A 25,366-nucleotide genomic window follows, 5' to 3' on the forward strand; every position below is an offset into this window, starting at 1 on the left:
TGAACATTTTTGTATAAAGATTTATACAATTTTGGCTTGCAACATAAATGTAATTTGAATGCTACTTTTTGAAGAAAAAAAGTTATTGCATGGAAACAACATTTGAAGTCTTAATTATAAGACCATTGACAAAAAAAGTATATAAGTCCACCAAAAGCAGAAAAGTAATTAACTACTAGTAACAAAATGTCAATGTACCACAATAATTACAAATTACATAAATATGACAAACACATATGAAACACATGTAACCAGAATGTTTTGCAATGTCATGAGACATGTTGCAACAAAATACTTTTAAAATATATTTTCTTAAGGTCAAAATTCCATGGTTTGAAAAAAAAACACAAGGATTTGATTTTTAAGTATAAGAAAAATTCTAAATCTGCACTTTTCAATAATTATATTTCATATTGAACATGAATTCGTGATAGTTTTCATACATTAAAAACAAAACAATAAAAATCAAAAACACACACAAAAGGGATTTCACAGTAAATAGATTTATACATCCTTTAAAAATGTTGCATCATAAAATATATGTTTATGTTTACCCCCAAACCTACAAAAGATACAAATATTTTAATAGGGCATTTAGCATGGCCCCTGGGAATTCTTGAGGTGGAATCAGATCCCTATGAGGAATAAGGTGTCCCTGTTGACCGATCACATCCACCTGTCACATAAAACAAATAAATTGCATGCAAAGCAGTCATTGGACTTTAATAATATCGAAAATTTTCCTTGGTATCTCGTCCCATTGCTGTAAATTTTTCACTATCCTTCAAACATTAAAACAAGATTTAAGATTCCTTGATCGACTTAATAAACTTTCTCCAGAACTTTTCCCTCTTTGCCGCGTTGTTAGCGTCGGGCCATCTGATTGGTTTAATTTTCCACCAAACGTACAGGAGATCTCGAGGAAGATCCTCAACTTCGATGTCGTCCTTGATTATTAATAAAATCCGGGCGTTTTTATGAATTGCATGGATTTTTGCGACCTGGATTTCATATGTTCCCCAGTCATATTTCAAAAATGTTTGTGTTACGACAAAAACAACACATTTACTTATGTTTATGAACTCCACAACCTCTTCTGCAAAGGTACTACCAGGTTTAAAATCTTTATCCCGGAAGGATATGCGAAGATTTTCTTCCTGCAATTTAGGATAAAGATGCAAACTCACAAACAAGGAGTCAACGGGAGAATATGATATATACGTATCAAAAGCAGATGAATCTCTTGTCAAATTATTGGCGAAACCACGTCTCCAAAATAACCTTATTCTCAGTACACCATACCGAAGGATTATCCTATATCGATACATCATCGCTACCACTAGCACAATCAAAAACATGGACGACACAATTGATATCGATATATCCAACCACAGTTGAGAAATACATTTTAATTCTAATGCTCTCAAGTTGTTAATGATCTTAAGAACAGGTATCCGTGGGCCCTCCATCTCGTTGCATTGAGCCCTGTTCAAATAAACAAACTTTTTGATATTGTCTCTGATCCATTTCAAGGATTCTAAAGCATTGCAAGAGCAGTCAAATGGGTTGTTTCTGATATCTATCATTATATTGGGTAAATTATCAATAATTGATATAGATTCTTTTGAAAAATAGGACAGTTTGTTAGATCGAAGGTCAAGGAATTCAAGCCGAGGAATGAAATTTAAGGCACGTGGTATTGTGGTAAATGAATTGCTTTCGAGTATCAGACACTTCATTGAAGACGCTTGGCTGAGAAATAAATCTGCAGGTAACTCTTTCAAGGCGTTTTCAGAAAAATCAACCATCGTTAATTTCGACAGTCCACGAAAGAAAGTTCCATTTACATCAGTGGCTAGACCGATATTCAATTTGGTATTACGCATATAAACTTCTGTTAAAGAGGGGAGATGCTTCAAAAAATGTAAGTTTAAATTATCACAAGACGAACCTGAAACATCAATGCTTCTCAGACTCGGAAAATGTAACTCTATATTGTTTAAAGAACAGAGGGGAAAACCTATATATTGAAAGTTTATCTTTTTGAGGTTTGTAGCGAATATTTTTAATTGAACGTAAAGTAGTAAAGTTGGTTTTGCGTAGGTGTAAGAAACGTCGATTTCCTCCAAGGATTTTGAGAGAGTGGCGTTAACAGGAGGCCGTTTTGGTAACATTTCCCTCATCTCTAATAATTTCCCTCTTGAACTTGGTAATCGGCAATCATTCAAATGACTGAAATTGACGAGTTTGATTCGTCTCGCTTGCAAGAACATGACGAATGTGGAATAGGTGTAGATTGAATTATGTGACACATCAATTTCTTCAATGCATTCCATAAATATGGATGGGTTTAATGTTGGTATTCCGACAGTATTTGTGTCCTGTAGAGAAAGGAACTTCACACAAATGTTTTTGAGAAATGCTACATCATAATCGTTGAGGAGAACGGGTTCACCATTGAAGGGACTTGATCTTGTAAAGTTGATGTATTCCATTTGATTAAATTTCAGTCTTTTCAAAGATTTCAAAGATTTCAGAACGTAACGTAAACCGCAAAATGTTTGAAAAGTTAACCCTTTCAAAGAAGAAAAAGGCCAGAATATATCTTCAATATCATGGTAACAAGCACTATGATCACTGAATTGGAGGTCCAAATATTCAATACTTAGATTTCCCAGATTCATAAATGAATAATTGTCAAACCAGAAATAAGCTGATGGTAAAATCTGTAGATACCGCAGCCTTTTCAACCTTTGGAATTCTGTAGAAAAGCTTAAGTAATAAGTTGCATCTAATGTGAAATTTCTTAATGACGTCAGCCTTCCTATTTCTACATCCGGGTATCCGCCTTTAGAAAAAGGATTGTCATTCATTCTCAGATCCTCAAGCGCTGTCAGATACCTGAATGCACCCTCCTCTATTGAATCTTTTGTTAAGCCATTCCCGGCCAAATCTAATATACAGAGCTGAGAGCAATGTTGAAATGCATTCTTTTCAATACGCTGCAGTTTGTTCCTTGTGAAATATAATGCTTTTAAAGCATCCATTCCTTCGAAATCTGAATTGGTAAGATTTGTGATATTGTTGTATGACAGATCTATTGCGACTACTCCTGAAACATTGACTTTTGGTACAGAAGTAAATTCCTGATTCTGACAGTCATAATAAACACCGCCCGTACCGCATATGTTATTCTTATAGATGGACAAACATTTTGCATGTACCTCAATCATGAAAGTGGAGATAATGGTTCCTGTTCAAAGTAAAGGATATTCTATGATTAGTTAAAGAGAAATGAAATATGGAGACCAACTAGTATTAAGTTCAAAGTTCATTCGGACAATAGAAATTTGGATGAGCGCAAACGCAAACCTCTACCACACAATGAATAGCTTGGATCAGAAGGCATGGAACAGAGAGCATCAACTGCCGTATGCTCTTTATGATAATTGGGAATAATGGGAATAACAAGAAAAAATATGTTGATAATTCAATACATATAAAATATATAATTATTTATGTATATGAAACATGTAATGGCTTAAAAATATGAAAAACATTCCTTAATTCTTATTTGACTTATTAGATTGAATTTGCTGACAAGGTCATTAGAAATGAATAACAATTATAATTAGTTTGTTTAAGAAAATTAAAAATTCCAGGTTTCCAATAATTTTACATTTATGTAGAATTAATGTTTATGCCCCAAGAGCATGCTTTCGAAACGATAAATTGTTAAACAGATGTAGGGTACTAGGATACTCATAGATATGGTGATGTTACAGGGACCTCGACAGCTTGTTTAAAGCCATCATTCCATATATGCTTTGGTCTTTGTTAGCAAATATGACCTTAAATTTGGACGTATTTTGGCTGACTCGTTACATATAAATTGTTAGGCCTTTGCATTTTGTATCAAATTTATCAACTGAATACTACAGTGTTTTGTCTTATAAATAACAGGGCTAACGGTAGATGTGCCTGGATTTACATGGAATGTTTACTCTTCCTAGCTATAGGCTCCTGATCCAACCTATGAAATTTCCAAAGATCCGTGTTCATGTCCTGTTCACAACATTGAATTGTTTGTAGATTTTTTTTTAGATCGATTACTTTCGTTAACTTTGTCTTTTTATACAAAATGCCGAGATGTTTATCTCAAAATAATAAAATACAACTTTACATAACAAAAAATTAAGCTTTAATTTTTATTCATTTTACATATATTTTAAAGTCATAATTTCGTAAGGTCGATAAATGACCTTGTTAGCAAATGAATTAATCATTGAGTCAAATGACGACTGACGTTTTTCATACCAATGGTAAGGCCATTATTTACACAATGAATTGACGACAGATTTATCTGTCATCCATTCATGACAACGAGCACACAGTGAGTGTTACCCGTCTTCAGGGGATGCACACTCCTCCATGGCACCTGATCCCACCTCTGACATTTCGAATGTCCATGTTTGCTCTATTTTGAATTGTTTTATATGGCCCTTTGAGCTTAATACTGTTCCTAATCTCCATATATTTCATCGTCTTAGGAAGATAATTTTGTATGTCTTCGATGTTGACTTCAATAGCGTATTTCATACAAAATGTAACCTAAAGTATTTTAAAAAATATTCTTCAACAACTACTACATGAGATCAACGATACTTACCCCAAAATGCAATATTGTTGAATCCAGAAAGTTGAAGAAACATGTCGTTGTGATAAAATGAATTTAAGCCAATTTTTCTTGAATTACTTCCCTGTTGCCTTATATAATGTTTTCTTTAAAAATCCAAACGACAAGATCACATACAGTCTTTTAACATTTTTACAATAATACATGTATAAATGCATATTGAACGATTTTCCTCAATAAGATCGTGATTTGTTCTCCCTTTTGAATTAAAAAAAAATTATTGAATTACTTTTGTTAAAAGAATTTTCACACTAAATGCTTACTGCACAAGAAGGAAGTTTAAATATCAAGTGGTGAAGAATTTCAATACGATGAAATATAAATACCAAATCAGACGCAAATAATAGAGCGGATTTTTAAATTGATGAATAAATGTAAAATACAAAGTATTAAAAAGTATTTTAAAAAGCCTAAACGACATTCTGTGGACATGATTAATCGGGGACATTATTGCAATTATATCTACATCCACTAAATGTTTTTCCTTTATTTCTTAAGAAAACCCATTGCCGTTAATCAGTGCATGAACAACACTAGACATATCACCTGTACAGATTTCTTGATCAGTGGTTGTTTCATCAATGAAACATACTAAGACGAACGTATCAATAATTATTAATCTTTTTTATCCTACTTTAAATGATTATTTAAACAGATATAAATGTAAACAATAAAATGTCTTTCTTTTGTTGCTAGTAGTGGAATAAAAGTAGCAGCTACTGCAGAAAGAATTAGAAAGAATTTACATAACACGTTAACGCGGGTTATGTATTTTTTTCTGCAGCATTGCGACATTCAACCCCATACTAACAACCAAACGAAGCATTTCATTGTTTAAATTAACCTTCCTGGTTCTTGAGTATTCAATTTGGAAGTTAACGGTAGAAAAAAAGAATGTTAATTTTTTTAATTAAGCATTGAATTATCATTTTTTGAAAGATGCATTCTCATAACTGCAATGGTGTGTGCAAACAAATTTGTTACTCAATTTGTTTGCACACACCATTGCAGTTATGAGACTGCATCTTTCAAAAAATAATAATTCAATGCTTAATTTACTATATGACAAACTTGATGACTCCAGTTTTTCTTTTGTCAATCCAAATAATTATGAAGACAATTAGGATTCTGCAACTTCCATATCAATGGATTCCTAGTTTTGAGGAAAAAAAATAAGCTCTTGAAATTTAAAACATAGAAATATTTAAGAGTTTGAAGAGTTTTTTAAGTATGAAAAATTGGACTTTCTTATATAATCCAATATTAAATGTAATTGTACATGTATTTCGAGACGGTCCTTTTAAAAATACGTGGACGACAGACTTTCCCAAACTTGGCATGTACACTGAAGTAGATGTAAGCTACCGTAAGATACATATATTATAAGATTTTAGAGCATCTCCATTGTAGTTTTCACACAATAAAACCCCAGTCGGCTCCCTATAATGTATCATGTGTACTTAGTTAATTAGTGTCCCTGGCCCTTTCTGAGTTCTGAGATTACGAACCATATTCAATATCACAGTCCAAAGAACAATACAAACGCACGGGAAATAATGGAAAAATCCGTCGTCAATTCAGTGTATAAACAATGGACTAAGCAATTAGTACGTAAACGTCAGTCAGCATTTTTCTAAATGATAAATTGTATTCCTGACAAGGTAATTGTATCAACCATAGAATTTACGAAATGATGACTTTAAACGAGACTGTTGATATTCTTGTTTCATCAACTTGCTTGTTAATTATTTACCTAGTTTTAGACATTTTTCATGTGTAGAGCATGTTCTTACGTATCGAATCAAATGAGATATATACACTCCGTATTCATGTGTATTCATGTGACGAAGGTATATTGCTGCATAAGTAAGGGAGGTTAACGATAGAAAAGTTAAAGTCATCATGTTTATCATATAGTTTGGTTCTTAGATTACCGTTATCGTCTTTTTCAAGTAAAATATCCAAGTATGAAACAGATATGTCAGACTCTGTGGTATCTTTTATCTCAAGCTCACCAGGAAATATCGTATCAACGTAGGAATGGAAATGACCATTGTTAATTGACAATACGTCGTCAATATAATTATCTAAATGTCGAGTTGAAGGCCACAGCAAGTGTTTTCTTCTTTTCACGATTAAGATTTTGCACAAATTCTGCTTCATATGAATATAAAAATAGGTCTGCTAATAACGGTGCGCAATTGGTACCCATGGGAATTTTAATAAATTTTTGGAATACCTGGTCTAAAAAAAACCATCTAGATATTGTCAATCAGAAACTCAAGCATGTTTTTGATGTGAACTTCAGAGTACTTGTGTGTGCAATCAGAATTTGTTTTAACAAAACAATTTTGCAAATGACCAATGACCAGGTAAGTAAATTTACAAGTTCCATTTTTATTGAAAAAGCATCTGTCTATGATATCAAAAAGCCTGGATTTTAATATCGTGGAGAATGGTTGTGTATAAAGTTGAAAAGTTTTTAAGCTGTTAATTTTGGAAAGTTCTTGTGATTTCAAATTGTCCAAAACTTCTTTGGATTTTTTTAGTATCCACATCTGATTCACACCACTTCTTGAATGAATTATATTGTTGCGCATTACTCTTCAAGTTTTTCTTCACTACTGTCAATATCTTAGTGAGGAGTAACGAAAGAGGCTTGGTTGAGCATTAACTGGAACCCGCAATGTATCTTTTTAAGGATTTTTATGAAGTTTCGGAATCCAATATACACTAGACAAAATTTCTAACGCACCACTTGTTAATTCTTATTTGTGAACTGAACATATTGCCGGATCGGTAATAGTGAAAACAATATACCATTATTCTCAAAACAGTGAGATTGAAAAATGTCTATCATGAAAAGACCCTTGAATGACCTTCTTGTCCGCAAACCAATTTCCAGCTGTGCACTGCGCACCATTTTTACCCAGTTATGATATTCTTGATTACTAAAGGTGGTCAGTGAGGTTGCCATATGAGTAGTCCCCCAGCTATAAATCAAATAACAAACAGTCATTGACTGCCATATCGCCTAGTAATCATCCAGTACCTTAGTGTCCATACTAAATCCACTCAACTTCCGGTTGATCTAGTTTTGTGGAACAATTTTCAACTGATTGTATGCTCCTAACTTAATGCCGTGGTTATCTATAATGAACATTTTTATGTTTGTGAATCTTTTTGCAACAATTTTTCATGAGTGGAATTCATAAACTTTTTATTGTTTTCATTTCTTTTTTTTTTTTTTTTTTACAGATTTCTCTAAATGAAGCCCCTGCAGACGCCATACTGTCTGATTTAGCGTTAAATGCAGCATGCGGTGTAATTTTTTTTCTGAGTTTTTAATTAGTACAAATGTAAAGAACACAAATACAATTTTTTTTCTATGAATTGGTCACACTTCAGTAAATATTGTAGTTATTTATAAGGTTTGACATTAATATGCTATATTTTGTATTAAAGTATCATATTTATATATATCAAATACCGTATAAGTGGGAATTTTAGCGAGAGGCAAATTTAGCGATTTGTCCTTAAAAACTGGTAATTTACATTTAGCGAGATATTACTTTAGCGATTTTCAAATGCACATTAAAGAAGATATTACAAATAAACCGCAATTTATTTTTAGCGATATTTAATTTTAGCGATCTCGGCACCCTCGCTAATAATGCCAAAGTTAAATCCTCGCTAAAAATTCTACTTATACGGTACATCATTAAAACGTTTTTAAAAGTAAGCAATTTTGCCCAGTGTATATAGGGTAGTTCAGATTCATTTTGGCTCTGTGAAATATTAAAAATATTTAAAAATGGCGTATGATTTCGAAGAATCTCTTCCAGAGAAAGGGAAGTATGAGTATAAGTAGGATTACCACTTGTAGAATTAAATTCAAGTTCTTCTAAAATACAATTTATATAATGAGTCTTACAAACGAAGACAATGTTGTTACCTTCTTTGTCAGCAGGGACCAGTAAGTACTGATCATGTAATATATCTAATTCTTTTTTCACTTCTGGATTATTGAACACAGAAGGATAGATGGTTTCAATATTGTCCCTCAAACTTTTAATACGTGACTTTAATGTTTAACATGGATCTGCAGGTTTATCGCACGTCCGATGCCCATGACTACGCTTACGTCTCTGTGTATGGTTAAAAAGTCCCATCACATTAACATTGCTACACTGTGGGCTGGAAAGATTTCTAACACTATCGACATTGTCATTACATCAATAGGGAAAAGCTTTCCCTAGTTTTCTAATCTAAAATTCTTCTCGTTGTCTACTGAAAGGTGTACTCAGCTACGGACTATTTGTGTGGTGATAAATCTTTCTGAGAAAAAATAGACAAAATAGAATGATCAGGTAAATTAAAATGTTTGTATAAAAGCTGCTGCATGACAACCATGATTTATTTGAAATATGACCAGATATTCTTTTATTAAGTGATCCCTTGGATTCATAAAAAAAACAAGTCCACACAGATACAATCTATTCCATAGACAACATAAATAAATGGGACAATTAAAATCTTTAATATATTTAATATCAGTCATTTAGCAGCCTTGCTATTGTACATGCTATTGCAATAGTAGTCACACATTCAGTATTCTATTGTGTAGACCACGAAAAGAATACTCCAGGATCCGAAAACAGCATGGATTCCCTTTTATTGCAAGGACCACGGAAATAATGTAAGAAATCTTTCAAGCCCACAGAGTGTCAACATGAATAAATAATCGACTAGTAAGATATACGTGTAGCCATGGACATGAATAATGTAGCATATAAATTTTGTCCTATACTACGAACTCAGGGAGGGATCTTTTTCCTGCCAACGCTTACTGTGACACGGGACTTCAGTTTATATGATCTCATCAGAAGGAACGGTCTCTTCGTCCCACAGTGGGATGCACCCGCGACGTAATTATCAACTCTTTACTTCGTGATTCAAGAGCAGACGCTCTAACCACATGCAACGCTACTCGGGGAAAAATGAGAAATATTTCATTTTCATTCTTGCCACTGATAAGGTTTGAACTGCCTTATTTGGAATCAATAAGGAAAGGACGGATAGTAATATATATGATGTTAAATCAGAAAAATAAAGAATGCAGAATATTTATGAAATAATGAGCACACAAGTCAATAAATCCTTTCAAATAATATGAAAAATTTATCAACTTCAACTTCCCTTACTTATGCAGAAATATACCTTCATCATCTGCATACGGAGTATATATATCTCAGTTGATTTGATACGCAAAAGCATGTTTTACGTATGAACAATTTCTAAAACGAGGTAAATTATTAACAGACAAGTGGGTGAAACAAGAATTTCAGCAGTCTCGTTTAAAGTCATCATTTCGTAAGTTCTATGGTCGATGCAGTGACCTTGTCAGCAAATACAATTTATCATTAAGTCAAATGCTGACCAACGTTTTTCATACCAATTGTTAGTCCATTATTTATTCACTGAATTGAAGACGAATTTTTTCCGTTATTTCCTGATCATGACAAGGAGCACACGGCGGGTGACCGGTCGGCAGGGGATACTCACCTCCTCCATGGCACCTGATCCCACCTCTGATGTTTCGGGGGTCCGTGTTTGCTCTGCTCTTATTTTGTATTGTTTTATGGTCTTTGAGATTGAATACTGTTCGTTATCACCATATCCTTCTTCCTACTTATTTTTTGATTTTTATGGTAAGATTTATTACATGTATCAATCTCTTTAAAAAGTACATGAAATCGTTTCGCAGATTTTATTAGCTAGATAAATCACAGCCAGGTATCAAAACATCTCGATCATAAAAAAGCTCTGTCAATTATTGTATAGGTGTGACAATCAGAAGCAGAATATGAGCATGATGAAGGTTAAAAACTTCATCTGTCATCATTTACTTCATTTGAGTGAAGCCTACGATCTAGTGAAAGAACTATATTCGGTATATTGCATATCCTTTCCCCCCACAAAAATCAAATTTTGAAAAATTCTTAAAATGTGTTGTATTGTATAAATTGTATGAAAAAAATAAATTGATAATACATATTATCCCAGAAAGCAGCATGTTACTTGACCATTATTGGACCAACAATGCTACTTATGTTAGGCCACCATTTAACATTGGGCCAACGGTAATTTGTTAATCGGCCATTAATCAGACCAATTTGTTGGCTTATTGTTGGGTCAATGTAACAGACAATATTGGGCCATTGTTGGACCAATGTATTCTCTCAATATTGGGCAAACGTCATTTTTGTTCAGTTGGGCCATTGTAAGCCATTAATGTTGGGCCAATGGCAATTTGCTCATCGGCCCTTCATCAGACCAACTCGTTGGCTTATTATTGGGCCAATGTAACGGATATTATTGAGCCATTGTTGGGCCAACGTATTCATTCAATAGTAGATAAACACCACTTTTTGGCAAATGTCGGTTTGTTTCTTGTTGGCTCTCCATCAGGACAACTCATTTGCTCTTCACTGGTTGGCCATTTGTCCTTACAATTGAAACAAACTATATATAAGCAGGTTAGGCTAGAGTTGTGGTACATTATACAGTACCTACATCGTTATTCTTTACAAATCTATCGTGTCCTATCGTGCGTGTATCCTATCGTATCGTGCGTGTATCCTATCGTATAGTGTTTTCCGTTTATCGTGTTTTGCGTTTTCTATCGTGTTTTCCGTTTATCGTGTTTTGCGTTTATCGTGTAGATCGTTTATCAGGTTCTATCGTGTAACATGTTTTGCGTTTATCAGGTATATTCGGAAACCCTCGCTTTTTATCTTTACTACAGGGAGAAACTACCGAGATATTCTGAGTCTCTTTTTCGTTTTGTTAACTAAAATAAGATTATTTTAACCAAGAAAGAGAAAAGAAAGTTTTAACCCTTATTTTTTCATCATTAAAAGAAATATTAAAGCCTGGAAGGAAAAGAATTAATATAAAAACAATACAATTAATAAATTAGATAATTAATATTAAATTAAATTAAGAAAATAATCATATCATAGTCAAGCAGAGAATCAAAATTGATTTATGAAAATGAAATAATCGATTCCCTGATTTTTATTTTTAAGTACAGCTATTTGTAAGAACCAGGCAGGGGGTGATTCATGACCATTTCAGATCTTTACAAAATTTATATATGTTGCTTCATGGACCAAGGGAACATCATTGGACAACATAATTTTTTTGGCCAGCCTTTGTTGCCATGGAAACAATGCACCATGTAAATGCACATGGCAACCAAGCAAATAATTCAAAAAAATGTGAATTTAGCTATTATTGAACACAGGAAAAGAGCTTTTTTGATGATAGTACCATAAATAAATCTTTTTTTCCTGAGAAGTACATACAAAATGATAAATGATTACCATAAGGATAAAATTATATAGGATTTATTAAAGGTGCTCAATTTCAATTTAACATAGGTCATTTCATAAAATTCACTTTTCACAATATTTCTTCAAATCCAACATATTTTAGAAGAATATTAAGAAAAAGGCCCGCATGTTAAAGAAATCTGATAACATGGGATAGAAAGAGCACATTCTTAATTTTAATAAAATTAAATAAAACCCATGGGTTTTTTAAAAATATTCTGTTACCATGGCAACGAAATGTCACAAAAATTCATTTTTTAAAAATAATAACCGTTTTTAGGAGCATAGTAAAAAAAAATCCCACATGTTAAAGAAATCTGATCATGTGGAATAGAAAGAGCACTTCCTTAATTTCAATAAAATTAGATAAAACCCATGGGTTTTTAAATAATATTCTGTTACCATGGCAACCAAATGTCACAAAAATTCATTTTTCACAATAATAAAGGTTTTTAGGAGCATAGTAAGATAAAAACCCCACATGTTAAAGAAATCTGATCATGTGGAATAGAAAGAGCACTTTATTAATTTCAATAAAATTAAACAAAACCCATGGGTTTTTAAATAATATTCTGTTACCATGGAAACAAAATGTCTCAAAAATTCATTTTTCACAATAATAACCATTTTTAAGAGCATAGTTAGAAAAAATCCCACATGTTAAAGAAAACTGAAAGCATGGGATAGAAAGACCACAATCCTAATTCTAATAAAACAAAATAAAACCCATTGGTTTTTCAAAAAAATTCTGTAACCATGGCAACAGAATATCACAAAAATTCATTTTTCAAGAAAATACCAAAATACATCATTTTCAGAGTATGTTGTGGAAAAAATACCACAAGCACAAAAAATTGATAATATAAGATAGAAAATGTTCTCCTAAACCTTGCAAATATTAGATAAAACCAGTGTATTTCTCATTAATTTTTGTAACCATGGTAACAAATTATCCTGGAAATGCTTTTTAAAATAAATTAACTATACAAAATCTCCATAAAATACAAAATAACTATTGACTAACATACATGTAATATTTTCACAGTTTATTGTAAATGCATGAAAATATATTTTTTTAAATATGCTTTTGTGATTTGTATCTGGTTACCATGACAGCATCTCCAAAAATATTGTATTTGCCTATACAATTTAGTCAATGTGATAAGCTTGTATGAAGAAAACTGCCATTAGCTAAAATACTGAAAGACACATTTTTTGTACCTAACTTCTTTAAAACAAATATTTGGTTTCTGTGGTAACTGTGATTAACCATTTATCTATATATCTCAATTGTATTTTTAAAGCTATTTTTGAAAAATCATCTGTAAATGTACTTTTTGCTGAAATAAATAGTTTACAGTAAAGAAATCTTGAAAAAATGTCAATATAACATTATACATGTAAAGTGTATCAAATGTCAAAAAACCCATGTTCTTGACTAAATAGGCAAACTAAAATTCAAAATTTTATGTTGAAGGGGTCTAATATTAAATATCCTTGGGTGTATCCTGGTCTTGGTTTCAATAAAACCCCTTTTACATTTGGAGCTTAAAAATCAATATCCTTTGTTTCTGATCTGGATTTCTTTCAAAAAGTTTTAAACTGACAGTGTCTTTATTAGATTTTTTTGGCCATCATTTAGAAATGTGCCGTTGAGATTATCTGTATCAACTGTACAGGTACATCTATGTGTCCTGGCTGCTAAAAAGGTGCTCCAAGTCCAGCTAGATTCCTCTGACATAATGCATGTGGTTCATTCATCAATCTGGAAAAAATATAATTCAAAATTTGAACTTTGTTAATGAAAATAGACATTTCGTAAAGCAATATTTTCTTGTTGCTGTTGAAGGAGGAGAGTAGCTATGGTTCGTATTCTCTATGATCATGATCATGAATACAAGAAGGCCATGGTCCATAACACTAACCAGAGTAACTGGTCATGCTGTTCTACACCAGATTTTCCTACTTGTAATACCTTTTGTGGTTTAGGTCTATTCTTAGGGGGAGGGATTTAAACAATTTAGAATCTACACTTAATCCCTGGATGCTTTAACACAAGTTTCAGCTTTTCTGACCCAGTGGCTCCCTATTTTTTCTCTTTTCCTGATTATCACCCCTTGTAAGGGGTCTTAGCCCTGCCAAGTTTGGTAAAAATTGGCCCTGTGGTTCTTGAGAAAAACCTCAGCTCTACAATTCTTCTCTAAATTTTCAAGTGATGTAACCCCTTCTTTAACCCTCACCCTATCCTTGCCTCAAGTAGTTAGCTGTTACCGGTATTTGATTCTGAATATTAGTATAACTATTACAGCCTTGCTCATCTGAAAAAGGTTTTTTTTCAACAACAAAAATTCTGTTTAGATATGCTGCATTTTATAAATTTTAATTTCTAACTTTCTACTGATTTTAGTTTCCAATATTCAAAGAAACATTTGTATGGATTGAACAAAATAATGAAGATGACATACAATAATACATCTTTTACTCCTATTTGGCTTCCACATACATGTAACTGCAGTAAAACTTTAGTACAAACATGGACATTGTGAATTCACAGAAGTCTTCTTGAATCCCCAACTATATAAATATTACAAAATTACAAATATGGATATAACGAATTATATAGCAAAGTACTTTTACAGGTCCAGTTTGTTAAAACCGAGTTGTACTGTACATATATGTGTAGATAAATGATCTAACAAGAGACACAGGGCCACATCACTCACCTGGCTTGGATAAAAATCAAAAATCAGCTTTGTATTGAAAAGCTTAAAAGCATATGTGACCTCTCCCTGAGAGAGAGAGAGAGGGATGATTGAACATAACTGAATCTACACTAAGGATGCTTACAGGGTACTTATTTTTGACTATACTGTGGGAGTTAAGTTTTTCTTATAGGCCTATCAAAAGTAAGGTTTTATATGAACACTTTTATTAAATACAACCGACTTATAGGCGAGTATATACGGGGGGGGGGGGTCATGATTTGAACAAATCTACACTACAAGAAAATGCTTCCATATGTATATATAACTTACTGGCTTTTCTGTTCTTTGGAAGAATATTTTTAAAGGATTTTTTCTCTATATTCTTAGTTAAACTTTGATTGGCCTTTGTGGTCCCACCCTATCCCCCCTGGGTCATGATTTGTACAAACTTGAATCTACACCACCTGAAAATGCTTTCATATATATAAATATTACCAATCAAGGCTTGCTGTATCCGAGAAGAAGATTTTAAAATATTTTTTTTATATATTCATATGTTAAACTCTGATCATCCGTTGTGGCCACGTCCTACACATGGGGTTCATGATTTGAAAAATTTGAATCTACACTACCCGACAATGGTTCCACATAAGTTTCATATTTCCTGGGCCATTGGTTCTTGAGAAGATATCAGTAATGCTATTAATTTTGTAATTCTCTCCCCTTGAAGAATGACAATGACAGACAGAAGACAAACTTTGATCAGAAAAGATCACTTGAGCCTTCAACTCAGGTGAGCTAAAAAATTCAGAGATCAGAAGAAATATATACCTGTTTCAAAGTCTCTGAATGGTAGTATTCACTATAATTCAACCCTTAGTCAGAAGGCCCTTGATTGCTAAACGAAAAGGAATGTTCTTAATGATATTAAAAAAACTGCAATTTGTCAACACAAAATACCGAATTATCTAATGATACATAAATAATATAAAGTATATATAACACTAACGTTAGTTGAATTGATAATCTTTTCTTGGTGACGGTTGTCCTCAATTTTTAAGTTTACATTACCTCAGCTGTGCAGGTGTTGTCAAAGGGAATTTTGAAATTCAGAACAAGGCTCAGACTGCATCTGAAATGATAACAAATCATGAAATTCATCATATGACAAGAGAATGCATACATTTATATAACAATTTAGCTTTTGAATTATTGATAATAAATATTTATTTACCTCCCCCCCCCTCCCCCATGTACTAGTGATATCATCATGAATTCATACTATTAGTTATAAATTGAAAAAGAGTTCTAGTTTGTAGGATCAAATTTTATTTTTTAAGTTTTAAACCTAAATTAGATGAAAACATTGGCAGAAACCCATTCATATTGTATGTGCTCTCATATTCATAAATCTCTCTCTTTCTATGTGTGTATATAAATGCTTGTAGGAATATTTGGGCCCCCCTCCCCCATTCAGATAGGGTTATATGGCTTTACACCCCCTCCCACCGTTTCAACTGATAAAACCATAACAGTATTTTATTGGTTGTTTTGCTTGTCAATTCAATTTTGTAGGACTCCCCTCCCTTATATATAATTCAAATAAAAGGAAATGCATTTGAAGAATATCATACACATATAAGTTTGGAAATATACAGTTTGAAAGGGCACAATTTTACAATTTGAGTAAATGAATAAGAAAAATAGTAATCATGGTTTTGCCATAACATCTGAGTTTTTTCAGGGCTTAATTAAATATTCCCTAGTTTAAGAAGGACCCATTGGCCATACCGAAAGCAGTGTTTGAGATAACAGTGCGCCTGACCGCCCGAGACGCACAAATTTTGCTGTGGGCTTACCAATTTGCACTGCCCAGCTGGACTTGTTTAAAGTTTTCATTAATTAAAAAATTTAATAATTTGATTAATTGCTTCCGAATCAACTAATGGTATCATGAGCAGTACAGGATTTGTGATTAAAAGGGAGGGGGAGGGGGGGGGCGTGGATAACTTTGTTCAGACAAGGGGTCTTGATAGTGATGTTCCAAAGTACAGTCATATGTTTAGTCATACCATAGTTTGAATGAAGGGGGTCCAGGGGGCAAAGCCCCAGAAGCTCCTGAGATTTCGTGTATTTAAGAGTAAAATTAGGCAAAAAAATAGTGGTATTGTACGAAAGTATGGCATTATTAATATATTTTCCTACAGCAAAATATGGTCACTATTATATTCATAGGGGGGGGGGGGTATCATTTGCTCATTGCTCACAGTACCTCTAGTTTCAAAAATCAATTTTACAAAAGACAATTATTTTCTCAGCTAGGCTGGTAGATTTTTACCAGGACTGATAACTTTTACTAGCAGTCAGCCTGTATGTTTGCTATCATTTTTTCTGACTTTCCCCTTTCTCAATTTGAAAAAAAATAGTCAATATTGCCTTTGTTTAGACATTTGTATGTGTTATGTATCAAATACCTGATCTAAATATGACATCCATAGAGGCACCGATACAGAGAAAAAATTATGCTCTATCCAATCTCTGCTGTGGCTTTCACTGCTTCTTGCTATGGCTTCATGTATGCTGAGGTCGAGGATTTCTTCCAGTCAACTGTGTATATTGCAGTACTAAGGGATTATCGACGGAAAGGAGAGATACTCATCATACTCTAATCCCCAGCAGCGAGCTACTGTTCAAATTCCAGTACAAAATTAAATGTTTTCCCCAAAATTAACTGAATTTAAGTAGTTTTGATGTTATTGTTAAACAAGTTTGCCTTTTTTAAAACACTCAAACTCTTAGCATGTTTAGGAAATAAAAATTTGTTTTTGTCAGATAAAAAAAAGCAAATTGTAGGCAGTTTTTTTTTTAATCCTAGGATTATATTTTTCTAATGAAAATTTTAGACTTACATGCCCCTTCGACGTATGAAAACCCACAAAACTTCCAAAATGAAGATGAAATCACACACATTTCTTAATCCTCCCCTTCTAAACTGAAGAGTTAAATACACTCTTTCCAACTCCTTTTACTAAAGAGTGCCAAGGGAGATAACTAGAAGTTCATGTTTTTACATAATTTAAAATCACAATATCTGTTCGTAAGTAAAATAACCCATGGGTTTTTCAATTGTTTTTTACTCTTTGATACTAGATGTTCAATATTTTATAATTCACATTCAATGAGAGTGCGGGCCTTCTTAAAAAATCACCTGCACGTACAGACACCTTTCAATGGATATTGTTGACTGTTTCAGTATATATTAAATTCATTTTTTAATCAGCTATGCATGAAATCCATTTATAACTGTGATCAAGTATTTAGTTTGATGTATCTTAATGTAAATATGATAGTTTTTGAAAAATCTATCACTATCATGAATCACTTATTTTCATTTCTGCCTGGTTCTTATAAATAGCTGTACTTAAGTCATCGATTTTCTTGAATTAGTCAGAGTCAGAATGATTTTCGGTAAGTCACGGTGTATACGTATCCCGCTCCCCCCCCCCCCCCCCCGAAAAATTATAATAATAATTAGCAATTTAAGGGATAAATATGTATCTTTTTAAATGCAATATTCATTTCTCCCGATCAATCGTCTGGTAATATTAGGAATGTGTTTTCGCCTCTGATCTGCATGTATGCACAGTTATTTAAAATCTTGATTTAAAAAAAATAATAACAAAGCATTTAAGACATTGATCTAGATAACTTTAACATTGATATAGCCTCAATATTTTAAAATTATTTTCATCACTATCTAATTAGTTAAATTCCTTAATATGTCTAAATTAAAAAAAAATCAAAATTATATAATGTAATGCATGAAAATGCTCTACCCGATTTATCACACCATGGCACTTGCTATAAAGTAGAAGTTTCTCAAAAATTTTATAATATGCCTTATATGAGATTACCGGGTAAGTCTAAAATAATTTTTAATGTTTAATAATTCATTTGCATTAGAAACAGTACACACAAAGTTTAATAGCAATGATTTATAGTTATTTAGTCGGAAAAGTCGCATTTCACTCTTTTAATATTTGTTTATTAATTTTTCTGTTTTGTATTGTAAAGAAAAAAAGTATTTTATCATTCAATGTTCGTTAATTAATACGAGATTTTAATTATCTGATATATAAATGCTTACATGTACATAAGTAAGAGCTTAGCGTAAACGTACATGTGCAGTTGTAGCAGATTCATATTCTGTTGACACAGTTTATATGCATTAATGCAGAGCGCCATTATATTAACAATTATTTAGACTTCTATTCAGGAAATAAATTTTCTTGAACTATATAGTTCTTTAAAGCCGATTTCTTTGGACATTTCCTTCGGCCCGTCTTCTACATGTATTTTTTCCCTAAGATTTTAATATTTAATTGCGATTTTTGAATGCACCGGATTGTAAGCTTCAGACATTAAATACAAATATTTAATCTATTGCGTTAATTTCTTCGGGAAATAACTTAGTACTTGTAGATAAATTTATTAGGTACAAATGTATAGTTTTTCATAAGTAATAAATCTATTTATTAGGGATGTCATTTTTACTCGGAGAGCTTAGTCGAATAGTCGGATGCTTTAGTCGAACGATAGTCGAATATTCGTTTGAATGTTTATTTTTTCATATCATCTTTACTATTTGTCTTTTACAGACTAGTTTACAATATTTAACCTACGCTTTCACCATTATACAACGAATTTCTGAATTCTAAACATGTACGTAGTACAATAAAAACTGTACGTCAATATGCATCCAATGTATTTAATTTCAAAATTGATATATTAGCTGCACATTTTATCTAAATGCGGGATATCAAACGCTCGTATTTTTCCTTTCTTTACATAACGATATTACATGTACGCCATAATTGAAGCCAATTTCTACGTGTCCGTGAATTATATTTGACAGGTAAACAATTCAAGCGTGTCTCTTATAAAAATAAAGAGAGACGAGAGCTTGGGATAAATTTTAATTATGAAGTTTTGTGCAAACAATCAATGATATGAGATTAATATCAGAAAAAGAAAACACGGTCTAATTATTATCATAACTGACCCAGTTTACATGTATTTACAATGTTGTAATAGCTGTTTAATTAATATTCTATCTGAAGAGTTGTATCACGTCTGATCTTAGCTAGAATCTACAAAACTAAACAATTGTCCTCTCCATTTCAAACAGTAAAAGGTACACAATCATTAATAAACATGTTTGATTTTCTTCCCAATCTGCTTTTTTTGTCATTTTTGCGGAGAACTTACTTTAGGAAAGTTTTACTGGAAGAATGTGTAAAATATGTTTAACTGATTCGGCATATATCATGTTTGATGTTACACTGCAAAATACAAGTTCTGTTGAAACATAACCTTGATAGCAAGTTGTTAAACTTTTTTGAGCTATTAATACCAAATCTGTAGATTCTGAAGACACGTTTTCCGAACATACATAGTAGTACAAATAATTTCCTTTGGATAGTTATACCATTACCTTAATTTTACATATGAAAATATTGATCTGTAAATAAATGATATGGGCAAACATAAGTTTATTGCCTAGAATTCAAAATTACTTTGAAGAAACGCATTTTTAACGAATAACCGACTAAAGAAATTTTATGATCGAACGATAGTCGAGTACTCCAATATTCGTTGACATCCCTACTATTTATAGTGTTTCATAAATTTATAATAGTACCAGTGAGAAATGGCATATAATTATGTAAGGAATTTTTGTTTAACAATTACATGTATGTTACAATATCCATAATTAAAGGAGTCACAGTTCAACCTTAAGATGAGAATTTCACCATTTACACAAATTATCGTAAATTCACACCCTTGAGTAGAAATTAAGAAAAAAATTACAGTCTCCATTTCATAATAATCCATTTAATCACTGTTAAAAAAATATAAATAAACAACTTTTGTACGATTACCGTGATCTCAATTTTTTTTATTATAATAATTAAATGTACTTTATAATTTAGATTTGAAGCTTTGCAAGTATTTACATTAAAATATGGCAGTAACTGAACAAAATAATCATTTCATCTTGTACAATACGTTCCGCATTTTGAAACAATCCTATCAGGATTTGCGTTTATCCTATATTGAAGATAGTTTATCAGGTCTATTGTGTTTTGCATGTGTCATGTTTTGCGTTTAAAATGTTTTGCGTTTATCCTATCGTGCGTGTATCCTGTCCTATGTGCGTGTATCCTATCGTATCGTGTACCCTGTAAAGAATAGCGATGCGGGTACTGTACTAATAAAAGCCCTTCAGTATCATATGTGCTAAATTAATACATACATATCACAATATCTCATAAGATTACCATCAACAAGTAATTATAATGCATTGAAAGTAGCTCTACATTAATGCAAAGGAAAATACTGAGAAAAAAAAATTAAATTCTTACATATTTTATTGTTCAGTTCATAAAGAATACATGTATGCTCCTCTTTGATTTGAATACACAAGTTCAGTAAATTTCAGGTATTAATAAGAACGTCTAAAAAAGCCCTCCTGTACTAAAAATAGTACTAAAAAAACTTTCTTTTTTCAATATCTCTTCCATATTTTCTGCACAAGATACTCCGTCAAAGGTTGAGGGGGGGGGGGGGGCAAATATTGGTTATTACCGAATAAAGTCCTTTGGAATTCTAACTGAAAATTATATAAATAGCAATTTGCATTCCAAAAAAGTCTTTTTTTCTTATTTTGAGGAGAACTGAATGTCTAATTGCAAAGCAGCTAGTCACGTCATAACTAAAAATAGAATCAATATGAGACCTTCTTCTTGTAATATCACCAAAATATGGCTGAAATATTGCCGACTCGGCGTTATAAAATTATAACTAATCAATCAACCACCTTCTTCTAATACGAGGGATGTGCAATAAGTAATGCAAATGGTCATCTAAACTAAGTAAAGCATGTACTGCATAGTGTTCCCCATTGACCTTTACAGATGTCTTAAATGTTTGTACTCGTCTCCAGAAAAGCTTCAGAACACTCATCTTTAGGGATGCACAATAAACACGATATTTCCCGATCATGACAAGGAGCACACGGCGGGTGTGACCGGTCGGCAGGTGATGCTTACTTTTCCATGGCATTTGATCTCACCTCTGATGTTTTGGAGGTCCGTGTTTGTTCTGCTCGTATTTTGTATTGGGTTATGAACTTTTTATCTTGACTACTATTCGTCATCTTCATTTTTTTTTCATAGTCCTGATATATCTGATTTTTGGTATACCATTTATAGCTTTCATACGTTTTAGGGATAAAGGGATTTCACGATGCCTGAGTTCTGCGAATATGGGCGATCATTTAGCTCTGTTTTGTTTTATTTATACTGTCTTTCTTTTTTTCTATGCTTATTTTCAGTCGTATTAGCTTCTCGATGTAGGGAAATAACCATGTGACCGATTTTTCAACTTTTTAAAAAACAAAAACCCTGCCTACTTTTCCTGGTCGGTGCAATTATTTCTAAAAGGCATCATTCAAGTTCCTTCATTTTATCTCTGATTTCAACATATTTCATTATGCAATAAAAACATAAATGAATTAGGCAGCAAATATAGCTTGTAAAAACCCTCTCAAACAACAGTCAGGTTTACCTCTATAGCACTTGTTTCCAGTACTGATGTTTGGAAGCCTGTGTTTGAACTGCTCCAAATTGATATTGTTTTATGGACTTTTTTAACCAGAATTTAGATATTTACATATATTTCAAAGTACCATCATATTACATAATTTTGTCATTTATTATCACGATTCCATTCATTTATAGTACTTCAACAAATGAGAAATACATATTAAGTGCGACTAGTCATGGCAGACTAGTGGTAGTTCATTGGCTTTGATATTAAGAAGCAATGTTTCCATTCTCCGTTGTTGCATTGCGTCGGTCTTAAGAGACCTGGGAAAATAATATAGTTAGTAAGCGACTGTCTATTCGCAAAAGGCCCTGTTTTAGGAATTAAAAAAAGAAGTCATAGGTCTCTCTGATGAAACCTTAAAGCCTTCATATAGCTCCATGTCACAATAAACATTATCGTGATAAACAAATACTAAGTATATGGCTAAATTATCGGTAAATGGTGACGTCTCTATATTAGTGAAAAATTCCCGAATGGGACATAAAACAATATGCTATTTTATATCAGATATAAACTTCGTATTCAAGTGATGAAGGAACCTGGTATCTTGCAGCATAGGTAAGGTAAGCTGTAGCTGCAGAACTGTAGCTCTCTACTTGAGAAAATTCGGACAGATAAAGCAGAGAGCTACAGATCCAAGCGTTGTAAAAACCTTCGATTTACGCCGATGATTTTTTGTCGCTCACATCGAGTATTTCTGCTTGTATTTATACTTTCCCCAGCTTTAAAAAAGATTAATAATTAATTCATACATTGACCTTCAATTCCTGATAATTTATTTACCTTTCAATGCTAACAAATGTCCGTTTGTGGTTAGGGACGTCGAAATGGAACTCTTCTTAACCCGACATCACAAAACTATATACAGGACTGTTTCGGGCCGTTAAAAGGTAAACAAAGAAATCAAAAATAAGAGTTAAACATATGATGAATTACAGGATAACCTTCTAAAAGAAACAAAAAGCTTAAACTACTCGAAATAAATACTAAAAGTAGCGAAAAAAATTGTCGGCGTAAATGGAAGGTTTTCTCAACGCTGCAATCTAGCTCTCTGCTTTATCTGTTCGAATTTTTCTGACAGAGACCTACAGTTCTGTAGCTAGAGAAATTGGTGAGTGAATGGTCAGTCATCAAGTTTATCGACTGAAGCTTGTTATCTGAATTACCATTGACGTATTTTGTAAGTAAAATATCCAAGTATGAAACAGATGTGTCAGACTCTGCAGTCTGTTATCTCAAGCTCACTTGGGAATGTCATATCGACATAAGAATGGAAATATTAATTTTAAATTATTGTTAATTGGCAATACATCGTCGATATACATAAATGTTGAGTTGAACAATTTCCATTTTTATTTAAAAAGCAGCTGTCAATGACATTAAGATAGCATGGGCTTTAATTGATTGTGTAGACTGTTTGTATATAAAGTTGAAAAGTCGTAGCTTTTTACATATGTTTTATGTGGTTGATATTCGGAAAATGGTGTGACTTCAAACTGTTTATCAAAGTATCCACTTCGTGAATAGTGAACATATTGAATGCAGATGCATTCATGTCGATTTACTTTTAAGAAACAAAAGTAAATCATCTTCTGAGTGAGTTCCACTTTTTTTCGCATTATATACAAATTTTTACATCTAATTAGAGATCTTGATTTTTGCACTGGATACTTTAACGTTTATACAATCTATTTTACTAATTTTTGGAAGTTATTTTAAGGGAAAATGTTATTTTGTAAGGAAATAATTTTTATTTACCGAATAAATAGATGATATCTACAGCTCTCTCTGTTCAGAAATGCATTGACAATAAGTTGATAAAAATTTATTTTGGCAGATATCTTGCAAATTACAAAAAAGTGTGCGATAAAGGCAATTGGGTTTTCTACATTTTATTCAAAAAGACAATTACACAACTTATAAGCACATAAAAACAATACTTTACAAGTTATTACAATAATACTTCAAAATATGGTGAAAATAGAACTTTAGAATCAGCTATATACATGTCAATTTTCAACTTGATGTACATTTGAAATACCGTGAGGCCCATTGGCGCCACAGACAAAAAACAATTTTCTCAATATAGCCATACGACAGAAGAGACCTACATTTTTCAAAATTGTCATAATTAAAGCTACGTCCGAAAAACAAAATTTTGCAACTTTTCGATCGATAAATGTTTCTTACTCTCATTTTTTTAAATATTGGACATTCTTGAGATTAAACTTTATGGGGGATACCGGACACACGACTTAAAGGCACCTTTAATTAGTTATTAGACTTATCATCACATTATAGATAATGGTGTTGTCATTATAAGGGGGAATATACTGGTTGCATCACCTCAAATACGAGTACAATAACAAATAACAAAGTTCTTCAATGTTGAAAGGAAAGTGTGTAAAAAGAGTTTTACTCTTAATTTCTTTTACATCTTTGCTTGAATCTTTGCCAAGGCTTTTGAACAAGCGGGGTAAAGACTAGGTAGATAAATGGATTGGATGGAAAGGTTAAAAAGACCAGCAATTGTTATAGTGATATGTAAAATTTGTGAAATCTTGACATCTCTTGTAAAAGAATTTGCTCTCTTAAGGGGGTTTAGAAAAGAAAGATTACTAGAATGCACGTCACGATACTGTTCATTGTTTTCTTTTCCTTCTGGGTCCTTTTTGAATTCCTTAGTTTTAAAACTGTAACGATATGTAGCGAAATAATTATCAAAACAGGTAAAAGAGTGTTAAAAGCCTGAATGAAGAGTTGATAAAATTGCCCCTCTGGGCTTTTTGAAAGGTACATCAAAATGAGAGCAATTGCAAATCCGTAGCCTAAACATGCAACTAACAAGGTTGGACAAAGAATGAGAACGGTTTTATTCGTCAGGATAGTTTGGCTTT

The 25,366-nt window shown here is 32.4% G+C and overlaps 1 protein-coding gene and 1 long non-coding RNA gene across 2 annotated transcripts; both read right to left on the reverse strand.

Moving 5' to 3' along the window:
- Nucleotides 1-250: 250 nt before the first annotated feature.
- LOC134242338 (toll-like receptor 4) lies at nt 251-3,243 on the reverse strand. The gene has a single exon (XM_062724409.1). The coding sequence runs from the start codon at nt 3,231-3,233 to the stop codon at nt 804-806; it is 2,430 nt and encodes an 809-aa protein (XP_062580393.1). The 5' UTR covers nt 3,234-3,243; the 3' UTR covers nt 251-803.
- A 10,300-nt stretch (nt 3,244-13,543) lies between these two features.
- Nucleotides 13,544-17,514, reverse strand: LOC134242339 (uncharacterized). The gene is made up of 4 exons (XR_009986845.1): nt 17,273-17,514; nt 15,870-15,930; nt 15,630-15,696; nt 13,544-13,858 (listed from the first exon to the last, which is right to left on the reverse strand). It is a non-coding gene; the product is annotated as an uncharacterized LOC134242339 (long non-coding RNA).
- Between the last annotated feature and the right edge of the window lie 7,852 nt (nt 17,515-25,366).

The sequence above is a fragment of the Saccostrea cucullata genome, unplaced genomic scaffold, assembly GCF_032062105.1.
Source record: "Saccostrea cucullata isolate Sc308-1 unplaced genomic scaffold, CSIRO_AGI_Scuc_v1 ctg2506, whole genome shotgun sequence".
In the NCBI taxonomy this organism is placed as follows: Eukaryota; Metazoa; Mollusca; class Bivalvia; order Ostreida; family Ostreidae; genus Saccostrea; species Saccostrea cuccullata.

Coding starts and splice junctions, on each gene's coding strand:
- LOC134242338 (XM_062724409.1), bottom strand. CDS start 3,233: ATGATTGAGGTACATGCAAAATGTTTGTCCATCTATAAGAATAACATA.